The following is a 27660-nucleotide window of genomic DNA, read 5'->3' as shown; positions in this document are numbered from 1 at the left end:
GCCAAGCCCACACCTGGCCCCAGGCCACCTCTGGGCTCATTCTCAAGCTGGACTAAGTTCACCTGTCGCATCTGGTCTGGAATTTGCCAACACCCACAGTCCTGGGAGCACCTGCAACTGCTGGGCTTGCTGGGACCCCCCAGGTCTCCTTCCCTCCAGCATGGGTGCCATGGGGACGCAGAGAAGCATAGCGGTGCCAGGGCTAGGGGACAGCACCTCACCTTGAGCTTCCTCCTGGCGTTGAACTTCTTCAGACACTCCACTGTCTCCTGTCTGTGCATCATCGAGGCTACCGTGGAGCGTTGCTGCAGGGAAAGGGGCAGTCACATGGCAGCCAGGAGCCTAAGGGCCCAGGAGAGGCCAGGGCAGCAGGGCTCCAGGCACCCTGGAGCCCCTATGTGCTGAGAGCCTCCAGCCACCACTGCAGCAAAAGGCCACCTGTCCCCATGGACCATTCCCACCTGCCTGTGACTCCAAGCCTTGTCCCTTGCTGGCCTTGCCACTCTGTCCCTCATGGACAGGACTGGGGTCAGGAGGAAGGTGCCTGCTCTACCTTCCAACGCCCTCTGAGCCCCAACCTCACAACCCCACCAGCGTGTCCCAAGCTAGAGGCCACAAGTAACACTCAGGGGACACAGGGGACCTACTGAATGCAAGGAACAGGATCCCAAGGCCCTCCTAGGGCCCTCGTCAGGGGAGTGGTCTGGAGCTACCTCCACCAGAAGCCCCTCCCCGCCGTGGGTGCCAAGGACAACTCACGCAGACCCACGGGTGCTTCAGGGCCTCGTGGGCTGTGATGCGCTTGGCGGGGTTGATGGTCAGCATCTGGTTGATGAGGTTTTTGGCTTCAGGAGTGACGGTGTCCCACTCAGGGGATGGGAACTGCAGGAGACAAGGCACGGGCTGAGTCTGAAGCCCCCTCCCCAGGCAGAGGCCAGGATTCTCATCTGTGGGCTTGGCCGCAGGCGACTTCACCCCACTCCCAGCCTCTTCCCAGGCTGCCACACCTGCCACACCCAGGGGCGGGGGCAGGTCAGAGCAGGGTCCCAGGGACACTCACGTCGTAGGCGCCGGCCTTGATCTGCTGATACAGCTTGTGCTGGTCCTCGTCCCAGAAGGGTGGGTAGCCCACGAGCAGGATGTACAGGATCACCCCTGCAGACGGAGCCCATGAGCACCGTGCCCACGCGCAGGGCACGGCCGTCTATGGAGCTCGTGCCCTGCACCCTGACACCAGCTCCCACGGCCCTGTGAGGGCACTGGGGTTCACAGCGTTCCTTTGCCCTCCACACCATGCTGGAGACACACGGGCAGAATGGCACAACCAGCCCCCGCCACCCTGCCCCACGTCAGGCCCAAGGCCAGGCCCTCTGTTGTTCCCTGCCTCTGTGGGAGGGAACCCCCACCCAGGGAGGTGGCCCTGCTAAGAGGCCCGACAGCCCCGACCCTTCCACTGTCCGTCTCCCCATGTGCTCATTCTGGCCCGGACCTTTGCTGAGTGCAACGGACACCAGGCGATGGGCCAGGGGCCCCGATAGTGATTCTACTCTGGGTGGGGGGCTCCAGGCTGCGTAGCAGAGCCCTGCCAGGGTAGCTCAAGGGCACGTCTAGCACAGATAAACCTGGCTCAGGGAAGGTGTGCCGGTCATCTGCATGCTCCAGGTCAGAGGTCATGAGCCCTGACACACCCCAAAACACCTAAGGTCCCACTATGCCCAGGCCAGGCCTCACCGCATGCCCAGATATCCACAGGCTTGCCGTATGCCTCTTTGCGAAGGACTTCAGGGGACAGGTAGCCCGGTGTGCCAGCAAATCCTAGTGAAAGGGAAAGGGGCCGTGAGGGGCCACCAGCACCTCTCTGACCCCCGCCCACCGCCCACCGCCCGATGCCCCCATCCCAGGCACTCACCAAACCATGCCTGCTGGTCCCCCTGCACCTCGATGGCCAGGCCGAAGTCTGCCAGCTTCACTGCAGCCCCTTTGCACTTGCTGGCCAGGAGCAGGTTCTCTGGCTGCAGGGAGGTCACCAGCGCGAGGACAAGTTGTTCACACCCAGGGGTGTTACAGGAGGGGATGGGGGGACACAACAGAGACGACAATTTGCAGGAGGGGGGTACAGAAGTCTGATGCCCCTGCCCGGTGGTGTCCGTGGGGCATAGCTAGCCTTCACACCTAGGCCTGCACCCCACAGCCAGTCTGTCCCGGGGACAGGGGCAATAGCCCCTCAGCCAGGGTTCAGATCCCGCTGAACAGGGGTTTGAAGGCCACTCGGACCGAAACCTTGAGCTCACCCTTACAAGCAAACTCGATGTTCCCCACAGTGACCTCCGAAGGGCAAGGCGCCCCAGCACCTGGGGCAGCCAGGACATCCACCTGCCAGGTACGGTACACCCACCAAGACTCCCCGGCTCTGGTAGGTCCCCCCACACAGGGCGAAAAGGAGGCCCCTGCTCCTTTGGGCGCCCATGGGTAGGGGAGGTTCCCCAGGCCCCCTCGGGGAGTAGCGCCCTTGCTCAGGCTGGAGGGACGTGTCTTTCCTACTCTGCAGCAAGGTCAAGGAGGCTGCTGTCCCCAGACTGAGGACACCTCACACTGAGGGCCCAGGGGCTCCCTGGGCTGCTGCATCGCCTGGGACCGTCCTGTTCCAGCGTCCAGACCTGGCAGGGCCCGGCCTATCCCTACCAGCCGCTGTGCTCAGCGCCCTGCGGGGAGCTCTCTGCTGCTGGCCTTCCTAGCCCTTGACCACCAGGGGGCTCCCTGGGGCCTTCAGGTCCCCTTGGCCGGCCTCCCAGTCCGCCCTTCCCTTCACCAAGTGCCATGAGATCCTGGCACTTCGTCCCCTCTGAAGCACCGTGCCCCTGCCTGAAGTGGCACGCTGCCACTTCACGAGCCACCGGAAGGACAAAACATGGCCACTCAACCTGCTTTTTAACAGTAGGTGTAAATCTCAGAGATTTTTAAATGTGCAAAAGTGGCCCTTAGAATTGATGAGCCACACTAACCCCACGTGGACAGACTCCTGCTCCCCTGAGCTGGGAGCGCCCACACGGCAGAAACCCAGAGCTTCCTTGGGGGGCTCCAGCCCAGCCCTGCTGAGCTCGTGGGGTCAAGGCCCTGTCCCCCCTTGGAAGTGTCAGGGGGCCCTCTCCATCTCGTCAGGTGACAGGCTGGGGCACATGCAGCCCTGCCCGTGAGTACTGATCCAGAGGCCCCTGGACACCTTGATTTTGCCATGGTGAGTGGGGCAGGGCCCACGCCCTGCACACGTGCGTGGAGAAGGCTGGGAGCGGGCAGGGCCTGCGGGCTGGGGCCCAGCACACAGCGCACTCACAGTATGTGCCCCTCCTTGAAGGACGGACCGAATTTCTTCCCAAAGAGAGGAAGGAGCAGTTAAATGAACTGAGCCCCAGGAAGCCCCAGGCAACAAGGCCTGGGGGCCCCTGGAGGGAGCAGGAGGCTGGGCCCACCTGCTGGGCCACACAGTGATGCCCCCACCCCAGCCTCCACCCTGGCTCCCTCACAGCCCCCACGATGGTGCCAACTTCCCTCTGCCACCCTCTGCCACGGGTGAGTGAAGCGGCCACAGCACCCCTCCCGGTTGTCTCAATCCACATGCAGATTTCTATCCAGGAGAGGAGGGCCAGTCCGTCCCCCTCAACAGGAGGAGGGAGGCCACGGCAAGAATTCTGTCTCCAGAACGGGAGGGGAGCACTGACCTCCACTCCTATGCCTTGACCTCAAAGTTAACTAGGTCAACTGTGGGGTCTGGGAACAAAATGCCCATGTTCCCTCACAGGAGAGCCACTGCGTCCCGATGGAGCACCTGCGGCCACCTTCCCCGGCAGCCCTAGCGGGCCAGCAGATAAGACAGGGGCGGAAACCCCTCGGGTGTGCACACCTGAGGGAGCGGGGCAGGTGGGCAGGTGCGCAAAAGGCACAGGAGAGGGTCTTGGGTCTGCTCTGGGTGTGACACCCTCCCCAGAGCAGCTGCAGAGATCAGCCCCCTTAATCAATGGCCCAAGGAAGGGTGTGACCTGCCCCATGCAGCACAAACATCCATGGGAAGGTTGGTCTTAAAGTCATCAGGGCGACAGGCCCAGAACCCGCACTGCCTGCCCAGAGCAACAGCTGAACCAAGCCTTGGAGAAGGTGGGGCAGGAGGAGGACAGGAAGGTAGAAGGGAGGGAGGGAGGGAGGGAGGAGTAGAGAGGAAAGAAAGCTTTTGAGAGTCTGTGGCCACCCAGTGCCCTGGGGGTGACAAATCTTTTGAATAGAGCCTGGAGCCGCTCTGCCCAGAGCTGAGCTGTGGGCAGCAGAGACTTTCAGAAAGGGCTGGGAGGACCTGGCAGAGCTGGGCAAGGCCTGCTCTCACCACCCTGTTCCCAGCGGTATCAGCCCTCTGTCACATGTGTCCCCACCTGCTAGGGCCATGTCTTGTAGAGAGCCCAGAAAGTGAGACCCTGAGTGGATATTTGCTAATAAACTGATTCTAAAGACTGCCCCTCCCAGCCCAGGAGGCCTGGAGGCTTTGGGAGAGATGTGTGCAGACACTCTACATGTGCACAAGCATGTGTATGCACACATGTGTCCACATACATGTGCAACACACGTGACACACGTGTGCACACATGCACACCCACATGTACACGTGCATGCATGCACAAGTACACACACTTATACATACAAATGACCACTAATGAAGACATATGCACACACACCCCTCCATGCATGCATACCCACACATGAACGTGTGTATGCACACCCATAAGCACGTATGCACACATGCCCCCACACACACACTCACATAATACCTCCATGCAACCACACACATACACACACACCTCCATGCGCACACATAAGCATGCACACATGCCTTCATGCATGTCTCCACACACATGCATGTGTCTCCACATTCATGTACACACGTGCACACACACTCCTCTGTGTATGTACACATGTATACACATACATGTGCACACACACCCCACACTTCCCCAGTGTCCTGTGGTGCTCTGTAATGCCCAGCCTCTCACTCCTCGTTATACACTGCATGCAGGTATGGACAATAGACACCTGGCACAAATGGGGTGGGGACTCACCTTGAGGTCTCTGTGGACGACCCCCATTTGGTGACAATGGAGAACAGCCTCCAGGATCTGCTGGATGCAGTGACTGCGGCAAACAGCAGGCGGTTTAGGGTTAGTGCAAATGGCCAGGGTGGGGGTGGGGAGGGAGCAGCAAGAGGAAGTGCTGAGGGCGGGGCTGGAGTGCTGTGTGGCACTGGGCATGGTCCCCAGCTGGGCAACCAGGAGGATGTAGGGGATCAAGGGGAGAGGGAGATGCTGGCCAGGAGGGGCCTATGGGGCTCCTTCCTCACCCGCAAGGCCAGGAAGCCGGGCCCTGGTCCTGCCTTCCCCTCTGGGCCCTCCTCTACTCAGGCCAGGTCCCTGGGAGATGGGGCATTTCAGAGGAAACGCTCCGTCCCCAGGCTCATGTTGGCCAAGCCAGATGCTCAGCTGGACGTCCTCAGGAGGCCAGGCTGGGTCTGTACCCTGCAAGAGGCGGGCAAAAGCGAGGGAAACCAAGGCAGGGAAGGGCCAAGGAAGGCTGGGGGTAAGGGCAGAGGGTGCCCTGGTATGTGGCCCCTGCTCTGCTCTGGAGCAGCAATGGTGCACTTGTGCACGTGTTATTTAATCATGTTTAACAGATGTGAACCTAAGCTTCCATGGCTTAGATGGCTAGTGGCTGCCATGGTGGGCGGCTCAGTTCTAGCTGCACTGGAGGGGCGGGTCTAGCTCTGCCCCCAGGGGCCTGAGGGCTCAGGCAGGGACCCTGTGTGCACAGCCAACTCTTCTAGCACGGGAGCAGCCCTGAGCACAGGGAGCTTCCCTTTCAACTATTCGGTAGCCAGGGAGGGCTGTGAACAGAAGTCCTGGGGCCCTTCCACGACAAAACTGGCTGGGAGAGGCCAAGCTGCCCCCAGGCCACCTCCCTGACACCTGTCCTGGAGCACAGTAGATACACTGTCACCCAGCCTCTGCACACTGAGACCCTGTGGCTGGAGCCTGCCTCCTCCCAGGTGCCCCCACCCAGCAGGACAGCTCCATGCCACAGGGTGACAGCAGCCACCATGAAGGCTGCTTTGCTGGCTGGAGGCATTTGCCACAGGCTGCCTGGAGCCCACCTGCTAGTCTCAGTCATGACTCCTCAGGCAGGGGGAACGGAGGGACAGACAGGCTCCCTCAGAACCCCGTCCTAGCCAGATCCTAGAGGGGGTCCAGTGGGGTGACCAAGGTCAGCAGGATGAGTGGACTTTGCTTTCCTGATGGTAAACTCTGGGAGGGCACAGGAACCCAGCCCCCTTCCTCACACACTCCCACCCCTCCTGGCCACATGTGGACAGTGGCAGCCACTGCATTAAAAAGTGAACCTGAGTTTCCTCCCTGAAGACGCCCAGCCCCCAGACTCCTAAAGGGATGATGGATTCCTGAGGTCTGTGGGATTCCACAGGAGCCAGGCCCAAACCTGTGGGAGAGACCCCCTTGGTGGCCTCCCTCTATGTCAACTAGGGCAGGAACTACGATCCCATCGCCACCCCATGCTCTGGGGTCTCCTGGCCTCCCTTCCTGCCCCTGCCACTTGGGTCGGGCTGCGTCCCTGCAGCCAGCCTATGGAGAGCCACTGTGAGGGGCACCCTCTCCCCACGACCCTCACCTGCCTGGAGTAGTCCCTTGCCCGCGTCCCCGAGGAGCCCTGCCCTTGTTACTTTGAACGGTGCTCAGCCCCTGCAGGCCAGCTGGCCAGCTGTGGCCATGGCAAGGCCTGAGACTGACCACAGCGGGCCAAGGGGCCTCACTCAGGTGGGTGGACTCCGCCTCCTGCAGGCCGCCCAGGACGGGAAGCCAGGGCTGGGGGGACTGAAGCTCCGGGGTCAGGCGTCTTGTCCTGGCCTCCAGTCTGAGACCGCGGCCCTCAGCAGACTCGAGGCCCACTCGCTGGACACGCAGTCCCGCCTGCCACACCTGTCAACATCATACCGCCTTCTCCAGGCGGGACACCCGACTGGGGGCCTTTGATCAGGTTCTGAATAGTCTAGGGAGTCACTTCTGTGGGGTCAGCATTGTTCCCAAGCAGTTATTCTCAGTTTGGGCTCTGATGTCCTCGCCCTGGGGACAGTGAGCACCTCACAGGGTCCCTTTTGCCATCTCTCATAAGCCATTCTGCTTCCTAAGGTTTCTAAAGAGCAGGTTCTAAATGTTTTGAACTCTGCTTCCCCTGATTTGAAAAAGACATGACACTCCTGTTTCCCCATCAACTCCAAGGTAAAGGTCCTGCTTCCTCCAAGGAGGAATTTCCAGGCTTGGTTAGAAAGAATGCAGCAAAGTACTTTCCGTCTCGTTTCCTCTTGTTCCTGAGGGGCGACTCACCCAGAAATCCACCGGGTGCCCCTTGGTCGGCAGCTCCAGGCCCTGGGCAGGCAGCTGGGCGGCCGTTCATGACCTGCCCCCGCCCCCCCAGCCGGATCTGTCTCACCAGGAAAGCGCCCCCCAACCTGCTCTGGCCAGGGGCTCGGCCCACTCCTGTCTCCGTACACCCTGGCTCCACCGGGGTAAGCCGAGCTCCCCTCCCCCGCCACGCTCGACCATGCCTGTGGGGTAGAGCTCCCCAGGCCTCTACTCAGACTCCATCAGGCTGAGCTGCCTGGAGGCAGAGGCACAGCCAGAGATGACACCTCCTCCTGGCGGGACACAAGGCTCACCAAGAAAGAGAGGAAGCCTGAGCCGCTGAGGCCTGGGTGCAGGACCCTCTGGGTGGGGCTGGGGCTGGCTAGCCCAGAAGGACCCTCCACAGCTTCCCCTCCCACCCGCGGCCTTCCCCTCTGCGGCAGCCTCTGCCGCATGGCCACCTGGATCCTGGCCCCCTCCGTGGGACTCGGGCTGCTTGTCCCCACCTCACAGTCTGCTACTGAGCATGCTCCATTTGAGGCTTAAAGCCCTAAGAGGGGCAGCAGAGTGTGTAAGAGAAAACTAGGGGTTTGTAGGTGGGACAGGGAGAAACCCCGGCCCAGAGTCCCCATATCGTCTGGGCCAGTTCCCAGGGATCCCCAAACACCCAGGGGTGCCTGCCACATCGGGAGTGCCCTGGGCAGGAGGTGGCGACACTTGCCATCAGCGTGGGCAGGGAGGTGCCTGGTGGAGCAGACAGTCTCTGCCAGCACTCTACAGTTTGCTCTGGTGAGGGCTCCCAGGACCTGAACAGCTCATGCATCTCCTGAGCTTCTTCCTTCCTGAGCCCACCCTGAGGCTACTCCAGTCCTGGTAGGGGTCCCCACAGCCAGGCGGGTAGGACCCCTGCTGTTAGGCCAGGCGTGGGGGCTGCGTGTCCGTTGGGGACGCGGGCTGGGTAGGAGGGGGCAGTGAGTGAGAAGTGGAGGCAGCGCCTGTGGACGGGACAGAGGGGCCAACGCTCTGGGAGGGAAGCCGCTGGCGTGATGAGGACGCCACACATGACCCTCCACCTGTGGCCAGAGCTGCCCCTCCAGCTTCTGCCTGGGGGTGGGGACGCAGCATTCAGAGGCGGCTGATTCGTAAGCAGCCCCTAAATTGGGGGACAACAGGTGGAGTGGGTCCTTCCTAATACCTGATGAGCACAGGGGCCAGGAGGGATCCCTAGGAGCAGAGTGGCTCCCACGGTTGGAGGACATTGACAAGGAGGTGAAGGAAGCATCAGAGAGGGCAGGTCACCGGGGGCCAGGACAAGGCAGGGGCAGTGGTGGGGTGCACAGGTGGGGTGTGGGTCGTGGGAGGAGTGGGGTATGCCAGGCCCGGGGGCAGTACCCGGGGGATTCAGTCCAGGTGGAGCCTAGGCCGTAGGGTCCTATCTGTGGCTGGGAGGCTCTGGGCAGCCATGTGCCCCACCCTTGCCTCTACCGGCACCTCAGGGCACTGGGCCCACCCCAGGCCCCGCCTGCCCTGCAGGTGACTAGATGGGCATCGGGGACGCTCCTGTCTACTGCCCAGCAGGCCCCACCAGCACGCCCGTGCTGACTCCCACTGCAGCATTCCAGGACGGGAGGAGGTGGCTCCCTTCCACCCTCTACTTTTCCTGTCAGTGGAATATAAAGAAAAACCTAGTCTCCCTCAACTCCAAGGAAACCGGCCACTTCCAGGCTGTTTGCAAAACACACAGTCCTTCCTCGGGAGCCTAAGAAAAGAATCTGGTCCCCCTGAGCACCTTGGGGTCTGGGCCAAGAGTAGGGTTCCAGCCCGTGTCTGTCCCCGCTGGCCCCTGGGAGGCCATGGCACCAGGGCCGCATACGCCTGCCCATACCGGGACGTGGCCCGATGCGATGGGCAAAGTTGCCGGCTGGCGCCGAAGTGAGTCACATCAAGCTGCTTTTAAAAAATAATATTCATTTTTCCTGATTAGAAAATAATCCATACTCATTAAAGAAGAGTTTTAAAACAGACAAAGAAGATAAAAAGTATAAAATCATCCATAACTCCACTTCCTAGAAGGACCACTGTTGGCCTTTTTTCTTTTTTAAATGCACCTCTCTGGGGCAGAGTGTGGGCGTAGCCCAGCGGGTGGGCAGAGTGACGCCTTCAGCTGTCCCTGAGGTGAGATGCACTGTTATGAGTGACATCCCTGTCACGGGTCAGGCGTTATCTGGCCTGGACCACAGCAGGCCAGCAGTGACCTATCCTTCCAGGGACAGGGGCCCTGTCACCACCGCAGCTGACACCTGCCATCCTTCAATCTGGCCCCCAGCAGCCATGCCACAAACAACCGTCTCTGAGACCATTGTCCCTCTTCATCCCACTGGCCCCGCAGGAAGGGCTGTCCTGAGGTCCGAGGGAAGCCCCACCTCAACAGAACCCAAGTCCCCTGGTCCCAGCCCCACACTGGGGCACCCACAGGCCTGGGGCCAAGCCCTGTGAACGGGGCCTTTGGCACAGAGGAGAGGTGGCCTCTCGGCCCTGTGCTGAGGTTTTGGGTCTCCCATGCCCAGTGCCCTGGGGTGTGGGTGAGCAAGGAGGCTGGCCCTGGGAGGAGAGCCAGTGGCACCTTTCCCAGCCAGCTGCCACCAGTAGGCTGCCCACTTCCCTTCACTGTATGCTTAAGCTTGGTGGGGCCCAAGGTGGCCCCGTGAGGACACCATGGAAGGGGAAAGGCAATCAGGAACTGCTCATCTCCATGGGGAAGGTTAGCCAAGGGGTGCCCCTCATGGACCATGGGCGGAGACATCAAGGCAGCCTGCGACCACACGTTTCCTTCTCCTCACCAGCCACCCACTCTGTGCCAGTTCTAAGCCTAGGGAAAAAGGTGTAGGCCGGGCCATGACCCCAGTGGGAGCCGGAACACACGAGCTGCCCCTGTTCCTTCGACCCATTCAGAGAGCTCCCAGCAGGGCCAGGTGGGGCTGTTGGCCGGTGGGCAGACCTATACCCCCACTCAGCTGGGGAGGGGACACTGCTGCACAGGAACAGATGTGGGTTGGAAGGGGCAGGAGTGGGGCCGAAGGAGGGACAGCCAAAGGTATCAGGGAAGTGGGGGCAGGACGGGGGGGGGGGAGGGCTCCACACCCACCTGGCATCAGCCTCGCTGTAGTACTCTCTCGCCACAATGTCTTCAAACAGCTCTCCACCAGTAACCCTATGGGAAAAGCAGCAGGGGTCACAGATTTTGGAGATCCCCATCACCCTGTCTCTTTCATCACTGTTGCCAGCACCATCACTATCATCACCATCATAACCACCATCACCACCATCATCATTATCATCACCACCATAACCACCATCACCACATCACCACCACCATAACCACCATCACTGCCATCATCACTATCATCACCACCATAACCACCATCACCACATCACCACCACCATAACCACCATCACCACCATAACCACCATCACCACATCACCACCACCATAACCACCATCACCACCATCACCACCATCATCACCACCATAACCACCATCACCACCATCATCACCATCATCACCACCATCACCACCATAACCACCATCACCACATCACCACCACCATAACCACCATCACCACCATCATCACCACCATAACCACCATCACCACCATCATCACCATCATCACCACCATAACCACCATCACCACCATCATCATTATCATCACCACCATAACCACCATCACCACATCACTATGACCATAACCACCATCACCACCATCACCACCATCATCACTATCATCACCACCACTATCATCATCATCACTATCATCACCACCACCATCACCATCACCACCATCACCATCATCATCACTATCATCACCACCACTATCATCATCATCACCATCACCATCACCACCATCACCACCATCACCATCACCACCATCACCACCATCATCACCATCACCACCATCATCACCACCAACACCACCACCGCCACCATCACCACCACCGCCACCATCACCACCACCATCACCACCACCACCACCACCACCACCACCATCACCACCACCACCACTGCCACCATCACCACCACCATCACCATCACCACCACCACCACCATCACCACCACAACCACCACCACCACCATCACTATCATCACCACCACTATCATCATCATCACCATCACCACCACCACCATCATGACTATCATAACCATCACTATCATCATCATCACCATTATGACCACTACCACCACCATCACCACCACCACCACCATCACCACCGCCATCACCATCACCACCATCATCACCATCATTATCACCACTATCACCTCCATTACCATCACTGCCATCATACCATCATCACTATCACTACCACGGCCACCACTGGCATCATCACCTCCACTCTATTACCATCATCACTCAGGTCTGACAGCTTACCAAGTGCTTACTCGTATATAATGACATTTAACATTTCAGTCTTCACAACTATTCCATGACACTGGCACTCAGTTTATAGATGTGAAAACTAGTTTCGAAGATTTAAGTGACTTGCCCAGAGTGAGCAGCAGCTTTAGCCAGGACTGTGCAGTGTTATACCCAGGCATGGTGACTTGAGCTCCAAGTCTGAGAACATCCGGTCTCCCTTCCTCAACCTGCTGCCAAGGCCGGAGTTGCGGCCATCGAGGAGGAGCAGAGGGGCCAGAAGATATGGTGCCCAGATCTCCCTGGTGGGCTGAGCCCTTGAGGTACTCAAAGTGCCATCTCCAGGAGGAGAACAGAGATGACAGGCAGAGGGGAGGTCTCTGCTCACACACCCTCCCACCCTGTGAACCCACCCAGTGAGTGGCCATAAGGCCCCACGGTCAGGATAGACCCCCAGGGCAGAAGTCACTGTCTGGAGGGCCTCTGGGAACCTGGACAGTGTGTGGCTGCCCAGGGTCCCCTGAGCCGTGTAATGTGGGCATGGACAGAAAGGTGGTGGGGGCTGATGCCCACCAGGGGAGCAAGGTGGAGCCCCTCATCCACCTGGGCTGCTCTGAGTCTGCTGGAAGGCTCCATCCAGTGGCTCCCTCCCCTGGGAAGGCAGGATCTCCCTCCTGTGAGGCCCTGAGGACACCTCCTCTGCACTCTGCCCCATCTCCACCCGGCTCCAGGGTATTGTCCTGGGTGCTGGGGCTTCTCCATTTGCATTCAGTTTTACCCATTAGTTCTGAAAGGTGGGGCGGGGTCTTCCTTATTTCTGTGCCCAGCACTCAGGGCTGGGCTGGTCCACGGCAGGGATGACCCAGGGGAGGGGGGACTGTTGAACAGGTGACCATGGCATGCGTGGGTGTTCACTCAGCACTGGAGAAAAATAAAAGCAGGGAAGTGTGGAGTGTTAGTGTGGCCTGCTCCAGGCTGAACGCACGCCCCAATGGTTCCACTGACCCCAGACTCTTGGGGTGACGTGAGGATGGAATGCATGGAGAGCCATCCGGTCCCTGACACACAACAGGACATTAAAGGACTGGGGGTTCCCTCTCCTCACCCCTTTTCCTGTCCTGGCTTGGGGGCTGGGGACAGGGGCTCTGCCTCTGTTGCCCAACTGACTGTGCTGTTCTGTGTCCCTCAACATGCACCCGCAGTCAGCTGCGGAGTTCCAGCTCAGCTCCCCTCCCTCCTCCACAGCTCTCTCCTCTCGCTCCCCGTGGGCCATCACCGTTCTGCAACTGAGTAACCACTGACCACAAAAAACCAAAAGGATGCCTAGGTGGGGCCTAGGGGCATCTGGCCTGGTTCCTGAGCTTGGCCTGTCTGTGTGAGAGTGTGTGCATGCGTACACATGTGTACATGTATACTGGTATGCTCCTGTGCACATATATGTGTGCCTATGTGTGTACTTATGTATACCGGTTTGTACATATACACATGTATGCATATGTGCTCACACATACATGTATGGTTGTGTCTACATTTGTAGTCATGTGTACTTGTCTGTGTGCACATGTGTACATGTGTGTACACATATACGCATGCATGTATGTGCACCAGTGTTCATGTATATTGGTTTGTGTGTGCATGTATGCACATGTGTGCTATGCATGTGTGTGGACATGTGAGTACACATGCTGTGCTTGTATGTGCCCATGTACAGGTAGACCAGCTTGTGTGTGCACATATGTGTGTGTTTGTGTGGATGTCTATACATATATGTGCCTATATGTTCACTTGTGTTCATATATACTGGTTTGTCTATATTTAGGTGCACATGTGTGTGCCTGCACACGCCCTTGTGTACATGTATACCAGTTTGTGTTCTGGTGTGTACATGTGTGTTTGTGTGCATGTGTGTACATGTGTTTATATGCATCCACATGCATGGAACAGGAAAATCAAATCCTAGGTGTAGACCAGGCAAGGGACTGGCATGCCCCAGTGCTGCATGAATAACTATTTAGGTCTCAGCACACACAGTTCCCAGATCAAGTGCTATAGATCCTCAATTCAAGCACAAAATAGTGGCAAAAAGGCATCCAGGTCCTGAGTCTGGGCTGCACCGGAGAAGCCCTCTGAGGAGAGCCTCGTGCGGCCGGGGCCGGGCATGTAAGCACTGTGTGCTCAGAAGCTGTAGTTTGGGGTGATGGGCACCTGGGACTCCTGGCCAGGACCACCTGGTGGTCTAGGGCTCTGGGGCAGAGAGTTTGTGTCTCCTGTGTAGGTTGCTGTGGGGTTTGGGAGCTTCAGTGCTGGCCCAGAAGGGGTGTGGTCTTGGAGGTCCCACATCTGGCCCCCATGCTTCCCTTTCCTTGGGCCACGGGGGACACATGGCGATTCCAGGCTGCAGCCATGGCCCACATGGGAGCCGCCTTCCTCTGGGCATGCAGGTGTGTGAGACCCTCTATGCCCAGGCCCAGTCCTCAAGCCCTGTGACATTTCCAGGCATGAGGAATAGAGACAACCCCCCAGAATCCACAGAACCCCCAAACTGCCAAGAGGCCTCAGGGTCTCCTGAAGGTGATGCACGCCCACCCCAGAAACCGCTGCCCCTCCCTCTGCTGCCCTGGAGGCTCTCATGGGTGGCGCCATGGAGGTTTGAGAGAAGAGCGTTCAGGGCCTTCCAGACTCACAGGCCAACTTCCTCTTCCCAGCCTGCCTCGGAGCCTCTCCCTACACCTGCTGCCATGTGGTTAGCCAGCCAGGAGACACTACAGTCTATCATACATGAACACGCCCATGCACACACACGCCATTCTCTCTCCCTTTCTAAGCTACTGAAACACATGCAACGATCTGTTGCCTACCAGGGGCCCCAGAGAGGGCCACCCCCAGCCCAGTGGTCTCTCTGTCTTTCTGGGAAAATAGGCAGGTGGAAGTGGGTCTGGGCACACACGTCTAGCAGTGAGCCTGCCAGCCCCCAGTGCCATGGGACAGATATTCTAGGGCGCAGTCTTGGCTGAGCAGTGGTGGCTGTGTCCCAGGTCAGTCCCAGTCACCTGGCTGGCAATTTGAGGTGGTGTCTTATGGGACACACAGGGCAACCTGAGTGGTGGCCAAGCCCCTGCAGGGACAGTCCCAGACCTTCTTGACCAGAGGACCCCACAAGGATGTAGGCCACCTCAGCTCTGCATGCCCCATGGCCCAGACAACTGTCATTTGAGGGAGAAGGAGCTGAGAGGGCCACGTCCTGTCTTGGCCTGGCCTGCACGCTCACAGCAGCCGCGGAGAGGGCACAGTGGTAACCATGGCAATAGCACCACAACCGGGCTTTCCTGGCTGTGTGGCCGCCTGGAGGCCACGGGGACAAGCCAAGGCCTATAGGCCCCTTTCCAGCCCAGGGTCCCAGAGCTGCACTGACTCACTGACAGCTAAATATAGTGCTGCTTATCGGGAGCTGTCAAGAGTGAGGGAGATGAGATCACTGCTTCTAAATCCGGCAGGAAGTGAGAGGCGGCAGCAGCCCCAGACGCCTTCTCACTCAGCTACTGCACACATACACACACATGCACACACATACACTCACACACATGCACACTCATGTGTGCACATGCCATGCACACACGCGCACACTCATGTACACATATGCACACACTCATGCAAACATAATCATGCATGCACACACTTGTGTAAACTCACCCACATGCACACACCTGCACATGCTCACATTCATGCAAGGCACACACATGTAGGCACACCCCACCTATATATATGCATTCTCACTTTCACATGCTCACACACCTGCATGTGGCACACACTCATGCTCACACTCACACTCATACACACATGTTCACACCAGCCAGCGGTGCCCCAGTCCAGGCATGATGAGGGCACCAAGAGAAGGAAGGTGAACGAAGCCTCTGACTGTTCCTCTGGGGTCCTCCCTCTCCCCTCTGCCCCCCACTGCCTCCAGCACGCTCGTTCTGGTGGAGGAGGACCCGGCGTGGTGGTCCAGCCTCCACAGGGCCCAATAAACCTGGTGCAAAGCAAGCTAGGAGAGGCGAGGGAGGCTGAGCGGGTGGCTTAGAGCAAGGTGACCCTCATTAGCAGAGGTACACTTGAGGGAGTGGCCCAGGCCGGGGCTCAGAACTGTCCCCTGGGGCTAGGGGACCCACCCGGGGCCAATGCTGGGAATGGGTGAGGGCAAGAGGCTCCAGCTCTGGAACTTACAGATCGAAGACCAGGTAGTGGAAGCCCTCCTCTGAGATGCTGTCGTGGAGACGCACTGTGGGGACAGAGAAGCCGTAAGGGGCTGGCAGTCGCCCAGGACACACACCCCTGCCCACCCCTGCACCTGTGCAGGCACCGGCCAGCTGCACGAGCCCTGGGGTCACCCTCAGGACAGGGCGGCAGAGGCTGCAGAGGGCGGGAGGGCAGGGCTGAGGGCCCTGCAGGCTGGCTGGCCCCTGGGGGGCATCTGTGGTCTCTGGCAGGGCCCTGCCTTCCCTCGGCCTCAGCCACCAGTCTGGTCTCATGTTTCCTTCTGCCCTTGCGGTCCTGGCCTGGGCCTCAGCTGCTCCCAAACACTGAGGAGAGCAGCAGGAGGGGATCACACAACCGGTCCCCAGAAAGGGCCACCGAGAAGCTTCTCGTGGGAGAGAAGCCGGTATGAAAATGCACCCATTATTCCCCCGGGCCTTCCCGGGCTGCCCTCGGCCCTCCGCTCCAAGTCTCTTTCGCACGCTGTCGGCACACCGGACAGGCAGGCCCCCACCTGGAGGAAAGCTGCCCGACACGGTGTCATGCAAAGGCTCGGGCCCTGAGTTCAGGTTCCAGCACATGCATGGTCAGCGGGATGGAGCGCTGTCCCTCTCTCCCTCCTCACGGCCACCGTGTGCACAGCTGCCCGTGACGGTCTGTGAGCGCCACGCCCTCACCCTGCCGCTCTGCCTGGTGCCTGGCAGGAGCCAGGCAGGATGTGATGAATGAACAAACACACACGTACGAGGAAGGCTCGCGGGGACAGTGAGTGACTTCCGCACGGAGCACACAAACCCAAGGCCTGTTTTTCCTTGAGCTGGAGATGGGCCCTGCACCAAGCGGCAGATATTTTCTAGGAATGACTCATTTTGGACACTGCTCTCCCATGTGCTGACTCTGCCCACTGCTAGAACGACGAGGACAGTGACAGCCCGACACATGGAGTGCTCCCTCCCTGCCCACCAGGGCTGCTCTAAGCGCTCTCTGCTCTCCGTGTGTAAATGCAACCTTCTCAACCAGTCCCCACCCCAAGAGGTTAGGGATGAGGAAGCTGGAGCACAGGGAGGTTAAGGTTAAGGTCACAAAGCTCACAAAAGGCAGAGCAAGGCGTGGACTCAGGGCCAGTCTGCACGGCACCTGCCTCAGCCCTTGCTCCTTGGGTCCTGGGAAGACAGGACTACGAGGCCTCACTGTCCCCCAGCACTCGAGATTGGGCCACGGCGCCGACAAGGTGAAGAGCAGCCTCCTCCTTCCGGTCCGCAGCCCCTGGGCCGCAGGGCAAACCGCTGACTCAGCTGCAGCCCCTTCCTGGCACCCGCCAGCACTGCCCTAGTTTCTGAGCAGCTTCCAGTGCCCTTCCTCCTCTGGCTCTGCCTCTTCCAGGGCCCGGCCCCATCATGTCCGTGTGCCCAGGAACCCCAGAGTGGCCGCTGGGGCCTGGGCCTCGCCCCAGGGATCCCTGGGCTGCAGCAGCCCCAGACCAACGCCCTTCTCAGCACCCACAACTCAGACAAAACGCCCTCCAGGGAGCCAGAAATCATAGTGCCAGCCCCGCCCCGATACTTGTACAAGCTATGTGACCTCGGGCAGGTAACTCTGCCCACCTAAGCCTCAGTCTGCTCCTCTGTGAAATGGATAAATAGCACCTACTAAGGGGTTGTGAAGATTGATTATGTAACCTGAGGCTCCAAAGCACAGTGAGCGCTCCGTAAGCCACAGCTCTGCTACTGTCATTGTCACCATCAGCCAAATGTGAGGAATCTCAGGTGACTGAGGCTCAGCTCCAGGGTCTGGGGCCCACTTAGGCACCTGAGATGCTTTTTCAAGCTCAGAATAGAGACACCTGCTCCGTGTCTCTGCTCCAGGCCCGGCAGCCCAGCCTTCTCCCCTCTGCCCCCACCCAGCCCCTCCTCAGAATGAGGTTCCCCACGGCCCACGTCCTTTGTCAGCTCCCACCCACTGGCTGTCCACAGGCCGTCACTAACCTTGGCCAAGCAGGACCCCAACCAGCTAAGGCACTGCCTGTGACCAATGTCCCCGCTTCCCACACGGCACCCTCCGGCAGACTTCTGTCCCAAGAGGAAGGGCCCCCTCCCACTTGGCTCACCGGACACTGGTTCCCTATGGATCCCCTAAGATACAGCAGGCCCCTAGGACTCCCCAAAAGCCTCCTTCCAGGACCCTCTATAAAACCACTAGAGTTACCCCAAAGCTCACCCTCGTGACCCCTTTCTAGTGGGGGCCCAGCAGGGTGGCCCCTCTGAGCTGCCCCACCTGGGACCTGCTGCATGAAAATCACCCACTTGGAGCAGAGAAGGGGCCATGGAGGGAGGCGCCCCTCGGAGCCCCCACAGGCAGCACCAAGGAGGCCCTGGTTACCCATGAAGCCACCACGCTGCTCCTGGGATACTGCAGGGCCGTCCTCTTGGAGGGGCTGCCCCTGCCCTCAGGCACCTGCCACCCCACGCAGGGCAAGGTGGGGCTGGGAGCAGAGGCAGATGGGCTCCTAGGCACGCTGGGGTGGGTCCCACCTCCTTGACACCCAGGGTCGGTGTGAAGAGTTGAGGCAGGATGCATATGGACACCTTTTTATAAAAAATTTTTAACATTTTATAAATAGTGGCATACTTACATGCACTTTTTACTGGTTTAGAAGAAAACCTAACTAGCACATCAGACCCGTGATTTCACAGACAGGGCTAAGTAAAAAAGTGAATTGGCAGAAAATCTATTTAAATAAAAGCAGTAAGCAAGTGAACGCCGTGAGCAGAGGACATAGGTGCAAATAAATAAAGTCCTGGGTCATATCTCCAGAGTCCAGTCTGGAAGCCCTGGGTTAGGCGGATGGTGGCAAATATTGCCGAGGGGTACCCTGCAGCGCTCGACCACCTCAAGGGACGGCCTCAGTGACAGGGACCCTCCCCTCTTCCTGGTTCTGTGTCAGGGCTCCCCTCTGCTGAAGCTGCCCTTTCCCTGGGGCTGCACCCCTGCTGGGCAGAGGCTCAAGGGCCCAGGACCCTAAGAGCCCGGCCAGGGCTGCAGCCTGGCCGTGGGGCCCAGAGCTGGGGCTCCTGTTTTCCACGCTGGGGCCCTGCTGGGTCCAAGAAGGGAGCATCTGTCCCTTGGGTGCCCATCTGCCCAGCCTGTCGGTGGAGCACCAGGAAAGGGAGGGTGTTCTAGCCCCTACGCCAGGCAGTGAGGATGTGCCAACTCCCTGAGCCAGGCCCAGGTGAGTATGTGGAGAGCCCAGGCTCCTGAACCAGCTCCACCTCACAGCCCCTGGATGTCCCTTTTGAACACAAATTCCTGGGCCCCACCCTGGCACAACTGATTCAGAGCTTTGGAGAGAGGGCCCAGGAATCCACCTGGCAAGCTGGATGCCTCTCAGGTGCCTCTGGGGCCAGAGTCAGCAGAGAGCAGCTGCCGCCCCAAGACATGTCCTGGCTGCCCCTTGACGTGGGCAAGGCCTGAGCTCCTGGACTCCTCAGAAGTCCCCAGAGACCCGCACTGGAGAAGGACAGGCAGCTGGACACGTGCACACAGGTATGCACATGCACACGCGTGCTCCACATCGGCTGCACAGCGGGGATCAGCCTGGAGCCATGGAGGGCGAGGGTGGGCAGGAGGGCCAAGTGAGCCTGGGGAGATCCGAGCCAACTTCCAGGGCTCTGCGCAGTCTGCAGTCCCCAGAAGTCCCAGAGCTGCATTTATTACCCCAACATGGACTCGGTCTGGGGCTTCGGGGAGGCGACCAGCAAGCAGAGGACCCGTATTCTCTGGGGCACTCGCTCCACGTGGCTGGTGGGCTGTGACCCAGAAGCAGGCAAGTGACAGGGCTGCCAGGAAGAGCCAGGTGGCTCATGTGCCAGAGCCCACCTTTCCTTGGCAGGGCCAGCAGCCTCGATGCCAGAGACAAGGGCCAGCCCAGGCCACCTCGGAGACCTTCCCCATGTGCCCGGCCAGCGAGGCTCAGACCAGCCACACGTCCCTGGGCTCCAGGCTCCAAATACCCCCATAGGGCAACTGACTCCAGGACAGTGGGCCTTCCTCCCCAGGCAGGAGTTCCAGGAGCCCTGGATCAGCAAAGCGGGACAGTCAGAGGCTCCCAGACCAAGGCTGCGTGTGACAGGGTCTTTGATCAGACTTTGTTTTCCAAACTTTTTAAACTTTCCTTTTGTAATCAGGCAATCTTGTGGCTTTTTTTAAGTCACAGAATGTTTAGGTCTCGGTGTGTTCTCACTAGAATCACTGCTCAGCATTCTGGGGAGTCACACACTGGGGGCTGGCTCCATGGGGGAGTGTCATTTACCTTTGTCTGCAGCCATTGTCACCAAGGCCACAGATGAGGACGCAGGGACAGAGTGGGGTGGGGGGAGCCTGTCCACTTGGGTGGAGCTGGGCACCAGAGCCCTGCCCCTGATGCCAAGGGGGGCTGTCCCCGCTCTGCCCATCCCGGTCAATCACCCTCAAGGTGGGGGTGGGGTGGCAGAGAATGAGCTTCCTCAGGGGCTTCGGGTAGGACGTTTCCTTGGAGAAGGAAAGGAAGTTCGGGAGTCCCTTTGAAAGGCTGATATAGAAGCAGGAAAGGACTGCTGCCAGGGAGAGGGTGGGGACCTGCCCCGCCCTGGGGGCCGCTCACCGATGTTGGAATGCTTCAGAAGGCGGCAGATCCGAGCCTCTCTCTCCAGCTTCTGGTGATCTGGGGACAGAAAAAGAAAAGGTGTCAAATCCTTCCCCAACAGCGGGTCACCCATTCAGCAAAGGCCCCTGCAGGTGTGCAGGGGCTGCCAACCAAGAGAGGAGCGGAGGTGACTCAGCAGCAAGTGACCGTGCCCTCCCAGGGATGCCATTGTGGCCCCTGGGCTGCCGGCAGGGACGAAGCAGCAGGTGTCTGGGTGGAGAGGCCCACAGGAGGCCGTGAGTGGTGCTCACTTGGAGCTAAAAGTCTCCCCAGATGATTCCAAGAACACAAAGTGCTGCATATTAGCAGCGAACTGATTTAATCCTTCACTTATTTGTCCTAATTCCATACTTGGAGCTTTCTGCTGAAGCCAGGCCTGTTCTTCCCAGACAGCAGTGGGGTTGGCAGAATGGGAGCGGTGGGGTGAGGGTGTGCCCTGTGCCCGGCTGGCAGGAGAAGAGTTGAAATCACCAGAGTGGCTCCCCTGCGCAAGAGGAGCAAGCTGGTGGCAGAGCTGAGTGCCGTGGCCACTCCGCTCCCCTCCAGGGCCCAGGACTGGGGCTGGGAAACAGGAGGCCTAGAGACGCTGGGACATCGGGTGCTTGGGCCCCATCTCCAGAGCAGAGGCCCCGTGACCTTAAAGGATTGAGCAATTCATCAGCTATAAATTTATATTTCAGGCCGGGCGAGGTGGCTCACGTCTGTAATCCTAGCTCTCTGGGAGGCCGAGGCGGGTGGATTGCTCAAGGTCAGGAGTTCGAAACCAGCCTGAGCAAGAGCGAGACCCCGTCTCTACTATAAATACAAAAGAAATTAATTGGCCAAATAATACATATAGAAAAAATTAGCCGGGCATGGTGGCACATGCCTGTAGTCCCAGCTACTCGGGAGGCTGAGGCAGTAGGATTGCTTGAGCCCAGGAGTTTGAGGTTGCTGTGAGCTAGGCTGACGCCACGGCACTCACTCTAGCCTGGGCAACAAAGTGAGACTCTGTCTCAAAAAAAAAAAAAAAAAAAAAAATTTATATTTCAAACAAGTTCCAGGAAGATTTTAAAAACTGATGGAGACTGTAATAGCAAATAAACAAAACCCCACATTTCCACTGACAGGAGAAGGCAGCACTCCACGTGGCTAGTCACACACAGACCCCGTACAGCAAGGACACGAAGGCCTCTGCCACACCCGCCCAGCATCCCAGCACAGTGCTGGGGAGAAAAATCAACGCAAAGGAGTACTCAAAATGTGCCTCATTTACATAGAGGTCGAGTGCAGACAGTCGCTGGGGCACAGCCAGGCGTGGGGGGACCCTGTGGACAGACAAGGGGCCTTTCAGAGCTCAGGATGGTGGCTGTCCCTGGGGCAAGATGTGACTGGGGAGGGGGCATCAGTGTCTGCAGCCCCCTAACTTGCGAGTGTCAAGCTCCCCCGCAGGACAGGTGAGCAGGGCCCAGGGGCACAAGACCGCAAGGGGTGCCTCCTGCACCAAGGGGACACCCAGTAGCACCCAGGCAGGGAAAGAATACAGCTGCCACTTAACAAAGATTCCTGTCCTTGGGGGACACGGTCCACCTGCAGAAGGGAAGGCCTGGACGAGGCACGTCTGTTGCCAGTTGCCTGGGGTGGGCGTGACAGTGGTGGTCTGGGGGCACAGGACATGGTCCCAAACATGCATGTGCCTTTCTTGAGTGGGAAGGCCACACCTGCCCACAGGAACTGCTCTGGGAATGGTGTTCACTGGCTCTCCCTCAGGACAGGCACTCGGGCCTCCAGGAAAGGCCGACCCCTCCCTGCCCTGCCCTCCTGGCTCCCACCTGCCTCGGCTCGGCAGCCTGGCACCCCACGGGAGGGCTGCAGAGGGGTCCGGCACAGCCTCCGGGTGGGCTGGAGGGAGTCAGCCCCTGCCTGCCATGCTGCCAGCAGCCCGGGCATCCCGCTCCCCACCTGCACGCCCGACTCGGCAAGCTCCGTGCTGTCCTCTGAAGCACCCCCGAGTGCCCCTTCCCCCCCTCCCCGCTCCAGTGGGAGCTGAGGCGGCATCCTGACGGCTGAGACTGGATGCAGCCCGTGTACCTGTCAATATTAGAATGGATAAATCAAACGTAATCACAACAGAACGCGCGTGGAGTAGCATCTGTGTTTCCAGCTGTATGAAGCTCAAAAACAGGCAGCACTGGACATGCCTGGGCGGCCGTACACACGAGGCCCAACTCCAGCAGCAGGCAGGGGACCGGCCACTGCAACATCCTACCCTCCGTTCCCCCTGCAGGTGGGGTCAGGAGGGCTTCAAGGGTGCAGGGCGCTGAGTTCATGGGGCTACTTTTTGCTTTCATAATATCTTTCTTAAAGTTACTACTCTGAACATTTGTCAAACTTAGAGAAGCAGGGCAAGGACAGCACAGAGTGCCCATGCACAGCTCTTTGAACCACCTCCCCTCTCCCGTCACATGCTCGCGCTTGCTTCTTCTGAAGCATTTGAGAGCAGGTAACAGAGGCACCAGACGTCCCTTACGTAATCCCGGCACAGGTATCAGATGCAGCAAATCTGGTGCAGATGCCACACTCATCTCTCCACTCCACCGTCCACAGCCCAACTCCCCAACTTCCCCAGTGATGCTGACAGCTAATCTGCCCCAGGCAGGACCCCTCCCAGCTAGCGGACCGAGCTGGAGCCAGGCTGAGCGAAGGGAAAACCTAGGAGGGTGAGGTGGGCAGACCAGGGTAGATAGTTTTCCTTTGGAAAATTGTCTGATTATAGTTACATAAAATCATAAATAAAAATCAGGAGGAAAATGCAATTGTGAACCGTTTTCCTGGGACGCAGATAATTTACAGGGCTGTGTTTTATTACGGCAACATCTCTGAGAGCAGAGCCCAGCCACAAGGTCGCAGCTACTCCTGAGCGTGTGTTCAGGGAGATAAGTCATCAGTATGGAGCCAGGAAAGGGCACCTGACTGCACAGTGCTGGCACGGGGTGTCCACCCACAGCCATGTGGGTCACCGACAGTCCCCTCTGTAACAGGCACAACAGCACCTTGGCTACCTCCTCCAGCAGCCGGAGAGTGTTCAGGGAGCTGCTTTGACACTACGAACCTGTGGTCCCCAACCCCCCAGGTACCCGTCTGTGGCCTGTTAGGAACCAATGAACCCAGCTGAGCATCTCAGTTCCGCCCACCCCCTGCCCCCGTCTGTGGAAAAATTGTCTTCCATGAAACTGAGGAACCCGGGTCGAGAAGCAGGAGGTGACTCTCGGGCGAGCCAGCGAAGCTTCATCTGCATTTACAGCCACTCCCCATCACCCGTGTCACCACCTGAGCTCCGGTCCCCCCACACTCCTGTGGGAAAATCGTCTTCCATGAAACCGGTCCTTGGTGCCAAAAAGGTTGGGGACCGCTGCTATAAACCACGACACGAAGTCAAAGCTGGTAACACCCAGACACAACGTCGTATAGATGTCAAAAGTGCTTCACCCTGGGCGGCAGAACTGCGGGTAATTTCGTTTTATTCTTTATACTCCCCCCTCCCCCACCATATTGACAATGATCACGTGTTACTTTTACAATTGGGCAAAACATTCGTTTTTCAGAAAGATTTTGAGTCTGTCTCCAGTGAGCAAGCCACTGGTTCAATATGATGAGGATGTTCCATAAAATCTGCTATGGGAGCATTTGCCCTCAAATTTTAAAACACCAAGAAAGAAAATCTAAGCACGAGGGGAGGGGCAGGAGGCGGCCGTCTCCGCCCGGGTCTGACAACCGCATGGCAGGACGGGCCGCGTCACGGTGGGCAAGAATCCAGCTCCCGGCTCTGTGGACACCCTGTGATTTTCTTCCTGAGACGTCAGGGACGTTATTCCTGGATGCCGAATTAACATCATAAACCCCTTGTCGTGGACAAGGTTAAGTAAGTTAAATTTAACCCAGTTCAGTTCCCAAGAAACCTGTGCTGGCTCTAATCGGTCCAGTGGAACCCGGGAGGACCCCAGCTCCCTCCTGTTCCCTGCCGCAGGCAGCGACCTGAGCCACCACACCTGCCCGCCGGCCTCATTCTGGGGGGCTCTGGCCCCTGGGGGGCCCACCTGGACGCAGGAGACCACGGTGGTGGCCACCGAGCAGGGCCAGACTCCAGCGGGCCTGCAGCGAGAATGCGGCCAGGCAGCCACGCCTCTGCCTCAGATGCCGCCCTGCCCTGCCCAGGGCCCCTGGCACTCCTGGGACCCCGGCCCCAGACCCCATCGTGAGGGAGGTCCCAAGAGTCCTCCCGAGTGGCTGGGCCCACTACAGTGATGTCCTGGCCAGGGCTGGGCAGTGAGTCGCCCAGCTCGCCCACCAGGAGGGGCTCCCCAGGTGTGGGGCCGCAGAGGTGGAAGGCCAGGCCAGCCTTGAGCCCAGCCCCAGGGCTGTGTCCAGGGTCGCTGAGGAGCCTGGGCTGGGGGTGCTCAGGGTCGAGTTAGGTCTGAGATCGTCCTCACTGCCATTTCCCACAGCGCAGGGATGTCTGTGTGGTTAACATTTTACTGGGCAGTACTGACTCATGTCACAGGATAGATGCCACACCTCTGTGGCTTGTGAAGCCAATGACAAGCAAACCCCAAGGACATGCCCAACGTGGTGGTGACCATCGACTCCCCAGAAGGCGTTAGGTCCCCTCCCGTCGGTGTGGGGCCGCCTCGCGTCACCTCCACGCGCACACCGGCTCCAGGGCTGCCGTGCCCTTTCACGCCGAGTTTCCCCTGGAGGACAACCTCTGAAACAGGGTGTGGGACAGCAGGTAGGGACCAGAGAGTGAAGGCACAGGCCAAGCCCCTCTCAACCTCCAGGGAACCCCACCCCATCAAGGGAAAGTCCCTCTGCTTTTCTGATCTCCCTCTCCTTTCTCTTTCTGAAAAAGCCCTGGCCAGCACTGACTGAGGCCCGGGGGCTCCTCGGGGAGACAGGCCCTGGGCTGCAAGGAGCTGCTGACAGCAGTGATATGAGCCCCTTGTTATAGCAGAGAGATGAGCAGAGGGTCCTCAGGCCCTGATTCTGACTGCAGGAGACTCAAGGGGTGATGCTTGAATGGGGTTTTGGAGGATGAGTAGGAGTTTGTCTTCTCATGCTGGCAAAAGACTCGCTTCTCACACCCCCTTCTAGTGTGAAGCTTGGAAAGAGAGCTCATGAGTTCAACCATCTCCTAAATGCTTGGGCATCTAAAGAATCTGCACCCCAAACAGAGACAAGGGCATATGTGTGTGGGCCTATATTTAAGCCAGAAGATGGCTGGCTCATTCAGCTTGGAGGCAATCCTACACACACGCACACGTGTGTACACATTTACACACCTGCTCCCCAAGGGGGCTGGCTCAGAGAGATGCTGGCAAAAGCATAGCTATTTATTTCTCCTACCAGAGAAACATCCCACAGATAAAATACAGCATTCATTTATAACCCATAAAAGCATTTATCAAAAAAACCCCAAAATTAAAAAAATAAAAACAATTGTACTCCACGAGATCAGGCTAAACTGGAGCCTGCAATTATCCGCCCGCATGCCTGAGTTCTAATGATAGTACTGCATCCTCCGACTCCATCCCCTGGGGAATGCCCAGGCCTGGAAGCTTCTCTGAGTGATTTGGCTACAATCTCCGTGCAGAGCCCTGGCTTGCCAGGGTGTCCACCCTGCCAGCCCTGCACCCTGGGTGCCCCCAAGGTCAGCAGATGTGTGGGACACAGGTGGGCTCAGGGGCCACCAAGGGACACGGGAAGAGACATGGCCCCAGCCGAGCCTGGCACACCCACACTGGGCTCATCTCTTGCAGGCTTGTCCGCAGCCCCAGAGCACAGGGAGGACGCCAAAGCCACCCCCAGTGCACAGGCAGGGCGGACGGCTGAGCTGGGACTTGAAGCCAAGGCCTCTCTCTGAAGCACAAGGGCTCTCTGGGACGATGCCACTTGGTCTGTGTCCCCTGCTGCTCTCTGGGCTGGTGGGCGGCGTCTGCCTCTGCTCACTGCAGAACCCACTATTTACTTCCTGCAGATGCCGGCCTCACAGGGGAGGGGAGACAGCCCCATGCCAGCACAAGGAGGGCTCACAAGGGCCGGGGGGCGGACAAGGCTCTCCTCCTCCCTCGCCCCACAGCCTTCTCCAAACCACAGCAAGATCCCTGCCGGTGTGGGTCACCCACCTGCAGAAGCCTGACCAAGGCAAAGCAAAGCACTCACATTTGTGGGGAAGGACAATGCTCGGCTGTGTCCGCCCGGACAGCATACCAACCAACGCTCAAGCCTTTCAGGAGTGGGGACCACAGAGCCCCCCAAGAATGGCCATTCCCAGACCCATAGGCCCCTTTTGGAAGCCTTGGTGTGGTGCTCCCAGGGGCCGGGGAGGGGACTGGGGCTCCTCTGGGCTGTCACTGTGCTGGTGGGCTGGTGGCTGGCACCCACCAGTGTGAAAGTGACAGGGCAGGAGCTGCCCCAAGGTGCCCATGGCCAAGCACAGGAGGAGACAGGGCTGGGACACAGGCACGCGTCACGTGACCCATCCTGGAGAACCTGCCACATGCCAGGTGCCGTCTGTTCTGTGCATTACAGGCATTAACCCATTTAATTCCAGAAACGCCCTGCGAGACCAGGAGTGGCAGGGGAGAGACTGCAAACCAGCTCCTCCCCACTCTCGTCCTGTGAGATCCCTGCAGGGTCCCTCAGGTGGGGTCCCCTGAGCTCTGTGGAGGGCGGTGGGGAAGGAGCAGCTGGCAGAGGCTGGGGGACGCTCACGTCGGCCCTGTGCACTGCAGAGGGAGGTGTGGGCCAGAGATGAGGAAACCGGGGCCCAGACAGGAGTTCAAAGCTGCTGGGTCCGAAGGCCCACACTGAGGACCCGGCGGGCAGGAGGGGCAGCT

The 27660-nt window shown here is 59.0% G+C and overlaps 3 protein-coding genes across 10 annotated transcripts in view; all 3 read right to left on the bottom strand.

Moving 5' to 3' along the window:
- Positions 1-27660, bottom strand: part of CAMK2B (calcium/calmodulin dependent protein kinase II beta) — a 104343-nt gene that overhangs the window by 22130 nt on the left and 54553 nt on the right. For all 8 annotated transcript variants that reach the window (XM_076006272.1, XM_076006270.1, XM_076006271.1 and 5 more), the window contains exons 3-11: positions 20744-20803; positions 16075-16129; positions 10591-10656; positions 5100-5172; positions 1910-2012; positions 1732-1815; positions 1061-1155; positions 760-882; positions 222-305 (exon numbers count right to left, since the gene is read on the bottom strand). In XM_076006272.1, the coding sequence (XP_075862387.1) occupies positions 222-305; positions 760-882; positions 1061-1155; positions 1732-1815; positions 1910-2012; positions 5100-5172; positions 10591-10656; positions 16075-16129; positions 20744-20803 (743 nt within the window). The remainder of the gene's footprint in view (positions 1-221; positions 306-759; positions 883-1060; positions 1156-1731; positions 1816-1909; positions 2013-5099; positions 5173-10590; positions 10657-16074; positions 16130-20743; positions 20804-27660) is intronic.
- The window catches only part of MYL7 (myosin light chain 7), a 149899-nt gene that overhangs the window by 103421 nt on the left and 18818 nt on the right, over positions 1-27660 (bottom strand). The window lies entirely within an intron of this gene.
- Positions 1-27660, bottom strand: part of POLD2 (DNA polymerase delta 2, accessory subunit) — a 177380-nt gene that overhangs the window by 130908 nt on the left and 18812 nt on the right. The window lies entirely within an intron of this gene.

The sequence above is a fragment of the Microcebus murinus genome, chromosome 9 (genome assembly GCF_040939455.1).
Source record: "Microcebus murinus isolate Inina chromosome 9, M.murinus_Inina_mat1.0, whole genome shotgun sequence".
Classification (NCBI taxonomy): domain Eukaryota; kingdom Metazoa; phylum Chordata; class Mammalia; order Primates; family Cheirogaleidae; genus Microcebus; species Microcebus murinus.
This window is presented reverse-complemented; position numbering and strand designations above follow the sequence as displayed.